Here is a 6188-nt window from a genome sequence, read left to right on the forward strand (position 1 = left end):
AGGCCCGTGGCGAGTTTAGGGGAGGGGCCGTGGCCCCGCCTCGGGTTGCACCCGCACTGCCCGCCCACTCCGCCCCCCGATCGCACCTGCAGTGCACCACCATGGGTCCGGCCCCCGGCGTGCTGCTCTGCGCCCTATTCACTTCTTCCAGGAAGCCGAGGACACCGGCCGGCTCAGCAGGGACCCCGTGGTCTGGCCAGCTGAAGTACTGGTAGTGCCTCACTACGCGCGGTGGCTCCTCCTGGGCGGGGCAGGCTGGTGAGCGTGGGCCAGGCCAGTCTGAGGAGCTCCCAGGTGGGGCTAGGCCACAGGGTCAGATGGCACTGCTGTGACCCCGCACCCCCAGGGTGGGGGGGGTGCACAGGGCATGAGCTGGGAGGAGGCAGGGTTTGCCATAAGGAGTGACCAGCAGGGTCAAGGCCGAGCATAAGGAGGTGGGAGGGAAATACGGGATTCAGGGCTTGGGGCCCCTCAGATTGTCCCAGGAGGCTCAGGCCTCTAGGAAAGGAAGAGGGAGTGGTGAGGTGAGGGAGCAGGTTTCAGGGACAATGGCCCCCATTTGGGAAGCACCAAAGGGGTGGGGTGGGGATAGGGCACAGGAAAGGATCTGTGCCTGACACAGAAATAGGCACCACTGGCATATGAAGGACACTGAGCCTGCTGAGTTGGCCCAGGGAGAGACTAGGGACAGAGAGGCCATGTGGGTGTGAGGCTACCCTGGAGCCAGGCCCCTAGTACCAGGGGCCTAAGGTTGAGAATGTGGCCTGCCTGTGAAAGCTGCCCAGTGGAGCCCAGGCCTGGACTATGCCCACGGGTTGAGGGACCTGGATATCACCAAGGCCAGTGGGATTGGGTAGAGCCACGTGGGTGGGTGGGTTTTCTCCCAGCACAGGGCTCATCCCCAGCGCAGACCTGGGGACCTCCTGACCACTGTGACTCTGGCCCTGCATGTCTGTGGCCCTCTAGGCTCACCTGATCTGGCCGCCACACCTGCAGTTCCCGCACACAGTAGCCCTGGGCCTGGTACTCAGCCAAGTTGCAGACGCTCACACGGCCATATTCTTGGCTGCCACGCAGCTCTGGCCAATATCGGAAGCATTTGTTCTGGGAGGGAGGGCGCGTTGCATCAGCTGTGCTGGAAGACCACCAGCACCCTTGCCCCTGTGCCCTGTGGGGACCCGTGCATGCAGGTGCATACACAGGCGCTCTCCAGAGTTCTCCCCCACACCCCTCAGCTTCCCAAAGGCTGAAGGAGAAGAAAGGATGGGCCAGCCACCAGCACAAGTCCACATGAACATATGGTGGGGACGGGGCTGTCAAACCCAAGCTCATACCCGGCCTCGCTCCACCTCTCTTGTGGCCATGACAATGACACGTGTGTTCTCCTGGTACACCATCGCCCAGAAGGCAGCCACTGTGGTCTGCAGACAGCCCTGGGTAGCAATGTATACCTTGCCCAGTCCATGGCCTGGCTTCTCTTCTGGATCACTCTGTAAGGGGAGGGGGGCTGGGTGTGTGCAGGTTCCAGGACTCAAAGTGTCAGAGGACAGTGCAAGTCTATGCAAATAATGTGCAAAGTAGCTCACACACAGGCTGAGACACTCAGTGTGTCACCTCACTGCCCTAGGTGAGGGAGGAGCTTAGGACCACTATTCGGTCCAGCCCACTCTGAGGACCCCTTGGAAACCACCACAGTCCCTCTCCAACAATGTCTACTGTCCTGTCTGGGCCCCTGGACTGCTGGGGCCCCTGGGTCTTCCTGGGCCCGCCAGCAGGAGTTCCAGGTTCATGATAGGGGGATGGGGTGACTGGCGTGTCCAGGCACAGCTCAAGAGGTCCTGTCAGATCCACGCTAGACCACACATACGGCTGGCCACGCACACCTGTCTCTTGCACACCCACCCTGATGTAGTTGGCGTTGATGTAGTTGGCTCCAGGCACACGGTCGTCCACGTCATGCAGGGTGACACGGGTGGTATCAACTGGGGAGGGGGAGATGCTGCTCAGATCTGCAGAGGGAAGGAGGGGACTCCACCCGCCTCCTTGCCTGCTGGCCCCGTGGTGAGCGAGATGAGGGAGGAAGGAGCCCCGAGTGTGCAAAAGGGAATGTCACACCAGTGGTGGGAAGTGACGCCCTGTGTCAGCCCGACACCCTTGCCGGACGGGCCCCACGTGTAATGGGTGGAGCCCTGGCCCCCAGCACAGCCCCCACCCTCGGCGCTCACACGGAAGGATGTTCTTGTAGCGATTCTTGGGTTTGTTCTCCGGCCGCCGTCCCTCCTGCCGGGGATACAGGAGTCGGCATTCCTGCTGCTGCAGCATCTGGAGGTGGGGGGCGGGGGGCAGAGGCATCATCCCATTGTGCCACCCTTCCCCAGAGCCTTCAGTGACTGATCCACCTCCCCCAAGCCACACCCCTCTGCTGGCCCTCGCCCCAGCCCCAAAGGACGGGAGTCGTGGGAGAGTGGGCAGTGGGGGAGGGGCGGGCACCTCAAACTCTTCCCAGAAGCCCTGCTTGGCCTTCTCGCTGGCATCGGTGGCCCTGCTGAGCTCCTGTACTCGGCTCTCGATGCTTGCGGCATTGATCCTCGTGGCCTTGAGGGGCTGGCATGGAGAGGCCTGTGTCCAAGCTCAGCAGGGTCCAGCGGCCCCCCGGGAGCCCTCCAGCAGGGGCAGCTGCTCTGGCCCATGTGCTTTCCCGTGGCCACCCTGCCCTCAGCACTGCCAACCTCTTTCCTGGGTGCCAGTGCCCCTTGGGCCCTCCCCACCCCAGTGGTGAAGCTCACTCTGGATCCTAGGGGCCCTGCGCTAAGGGCATACCTGCTTCAGGTGCACCACAAGCCCCGACTTCTCCACCATGGGGTTCTTCCTGTAGCGCTCCACCAGGTCTCTGAGCGTGTCGAAGCGTTCCCCGCCTCCCACGTCATACATCCCGTCCGGCTGTAGGGGCGGCAAGAGGGGCCTGACCACTGCCCGCCTCCTGAGTCACACCCTTACCCCACCCCTGCTGCCACCTCCCACCTGGAAGCGGATCATGATGTGTGTGACCCGCGGCCGGCGGTCTGCCTTGTCCAGCTGCTGCGTGAGCACCGACAGCACAAAGTCCCCAGGTTTGCTCTGACTCTCCCGCACCAGGAAGGTGCCCGGACGTCCTTTTTCCATCAGCAGCTGCTCGGCCTCCTTTCCAGACAGGTGGCCGTGGTACCACCTGGCCCAGGGTGGTGGACGTGGGAAGGAGCACAGGTGAGACTGGAGGCCATGGCCTGGCCAGGTGAGGGGACACAGACCCGCATGCATCCAGAAGGCTCCAAGCCAAGACACAGACACAGGGACAGACAGACAGACGCACCCAGACGTCAAGGGCCCAGACAGTACACCTGCCCAACTCTCCGACTCTCCCCCTGCCTAGGAAGGGCGGGAGTCAAGACAAGTGGGCTCTGCAGGCCCCAGGGTGGCCACCAGGTGGCAGCCTGGTCCCCAGCAGGGAGGGGCAGGGCCACCCTCCCAGACCAGCTCCATGCCCCCTCCCTAGCAGGTGCAGCTTCTGCGGGCCTCAGCAGTGCAGGCACGGAAACTGAGGCTGCAGGAAACTGCTCACTGGAGTCACCAGTCAGAGGGAAGGTATAAGGCTGGCTACAGAGCTCGTGCTGTACGCTGTCACCCCTGCAGCGAGTGCCCGGGACCTAGAGGAAATGAGGCCCAGCACCCCAGGGGAGGGGTGCGTGAGGACACTCCCTCAACGTTGCTGCAGCCTTGCCCAGGTCCGAGCCTGAGCCACAGAGGGCAGAGGACACCCAGGGCCATGCCCAGCAGACCCTGCACCCCTCGGACACACACGCTTACAAACATGCAGATGCCTTCTGCTCACCGCTCCGATATGGGGTCCTGGCAGCCCAGTGGGTGCCGGAGCTCAACGGGGGCCCCGCTACGCTCGCGGAGCAGCCCCCCGTGCTGGCCCGTGTAGTGCTGCACCAGTTCGGCCAGCGTTGCAAACTTCTCCCCTCCGTAGAGGTCGTAGTAGTCGCCTGTGTTTTGGATCTTGATGTGTGTCACCTCGTCATGGCGCCTGGAAGGGCGGCTGCACCAGTCACTGTTGTGTGTGTGTGTGTGTCGGGGGGGGGGGTTCTGCTCCCACCAACCAGCCAAGGACAGGCCTCTCTGTGCCAGCTAGTGTGAGGGCCCCACCCCAGGGTGGTGGGCACCCGGCCCCTGCTGCCTCCTGCCCACCATGCAGTCAGGACTGGGCTTGTAGACCACAGGCCTGATTCTCTGTTGGCCTGGAGGCAGAGGCTGAAGCAGCCCTCCATGAGGGGCTCTGCCTCACCCCAGACCACCTGCCTGGGGGCTCCAGCTGACTGGGAACAGGGCCCTCAAGATAGCTTCCCCAGGGTCACAGCATGCAATGCTACCAGTGAAACCCCAGGGGAGAAGCTCAGTCTCTCCAGGGTGAAAGAAGTCCATCCGGAGAGCTGGCCTCATGACGCCTGCTGCCTCAGGATTAGCAGAGAAACTGGAAAGATCTAGAGACCTTTTGGAAGCCCCCTTCCCTGATCACCACTCTGCTGGTTGCAGCCTTTCCCCTTCCTCCCCCAGCCAAGCCCCCTGCGGGCAGCAGTGGAGAGCATCCCCAGGACGTGGGATCATAATCACGGCCATTGAGGCCCCCTGTCCAGCACACCAGGCCCCTCAGAGGGCAGGAGGGAGGTCCAGTCCACCTCACTGGGCCCTTCTAAATGACTCCCTCCTGCTCAGAAGCCGTCTGGTCAGGAATGCCAGACTTCCACCCACCCTTGCCAAACCGCTGGCTCCCCATCCCCCACCCCCACCCCCGACAAAACCCAGATTCTTGGATGTCCAGCTCCCAGCAGGCAGCCTCACAGCCCAGGATGATGCCCAACGCCCCTCTGGGAAGAGAGGGGAGACTGATCCCCACCCGTCCCCCTGCTGAGGGTGTTCAGATCACTGAGGCCTCCTGGAGCCTCAGGCCTGTTCACACGTGGCTGCAGCACCTACCCACCTTCACCCACCTGACAGACAGTGTGAAGCCCCCTGGGCAGCTCCTGCTGGGCCTTGCCAGGAAGCTCCCGTGCTGGCCCCTGGACATTAGCAGCCTCTCTGCCTCAACTCCGCTGATGTTGGGGTGAAACCACCTAGAATGAGGACCACAGGCTGGTGATCCCAGAGAGCTGGGGTGACCCTGAGTACACTCTGGGCCCCCTGAAATCCTGGCCCCCACCCAACCTTCACGCATGGTGCCTGTTTGGGCCCCCAGGCTCAAAACCTGCTGTGGGTAATGACCACAGGCCTCAGGGAAGGAGGTGGGGCAACGGGGTCCTGGGGACACAGATGAGCAGCTCCCTGCAGCTGGGCGCGGCGTGGGACAGATACCCTCCCGCACCCGCACACAGCCACCATTAGGAACCTCACCTCGAACTCTGTGTCTGGTCCCTCTGGCCTTGCCATGGCATCCCAGCTATAGGCCAAAGGCACTTGGGGTGCCCCAGTGTCACCCCGGGCTTCCTACCAGCCCTCACGGCCCTTCAACAGACCCTGCAGCTCCATCCCTTCTGGTGTGATGCTGGCTACCACCTTCTCCCACGGGGCACTGCTGTAGCCACAACGTGTTAGTCACTGAGCCCCCCCAACCGCCCCTGTCCTCCGCCCCAGAACAAGAGCACAGCCTAGAGGCTCACGTCCACCCTCCACCCCGACCACTCTCCCCAGCCCTAGCTCCTCGCTCACTTGAGGTTATTCACCACAGGGCCTTAGCTGTTCTCTGCTCCCCTGGCCCACATTCATATGGCTGAGAGGTGCCTCTCATTTCTCATTCTTTATCCCTTATTCTACTTTATTTTTCTTCATAGTATTTGTCACTTCCTTGACATATATTTACTGGGTTACTGTTTATCTCCCACTTACAGACTTAAGCTCCAGAGGGCAGAAACCGTTCTGTGCAGTGCTGTATCCCAGAGGTGAAAACGGTAGCTGGGTATTAATGACTTTACTTGAACTAAGAAGTGAATGACTACATAAGTGGATGGTGGGGGTGCAGGTGGGTGGATGGGCTACACTTGAGAGAAGGGCCAGGGAGGCTGCAGGTCAGGTCAGGAGCTCAGCCTTCCTTCTGCCAACAGTGGGACTTGGTACAGACTGAGGCAGGTGTTGGTCAAGGACTTGTGGGCTGGGGG

General features: G+C 62.1%; 1 protein-coding gene across 1 annotated transcript in view; it reads right to left on the bottom strand.

The window, feature by feature from the left end:
• The window catches only part of LOC144231515 (tyrosine-protein phosphatase non-receptor type 11-like), a 10995-nt gene that overhangs the window by 422 nt on the left and 4385 nt on the right, over positions 1–6188 (bottom strand). The window contains 10 exon segments of the mRNA XM_077764010.1: positions 58–241; positions 973–1104; positions 1335–1490; positions 1903–1982; positions 2226–2322; positions 2491–2604; positions 2821–2940; positions 3022–3208; positions 3869–4066; positions 5028–5150. Coding sequence (XP_077620136.1) covers positions 58–241; positions 973–1104; positions 1335–1490; positions 1903–1982; positions 2226–2322; positions 2491–2604; positions 2821–2940; positions 3022–3208; positions 3869–4066; positions 5028–5150 — 1391 coding nt within the window.

Source organism: Crocuta crocuta, unplaced genomic scaffold, assembly GCF_008692635.1.
Source record: "Crocuta crocuta isolate KB4526 unplaced genomic scaffold, BGI_CrCroc_1.0 scaffold13, whole genome shotgun sequence".
In the NCBI taxonomy this organism is placed as follows: Eukaryota; Metazoa; Chordata; class Mammalia; order Carnivora; family Hyaenidae; genus Crocuta; species Crocuta crocuta.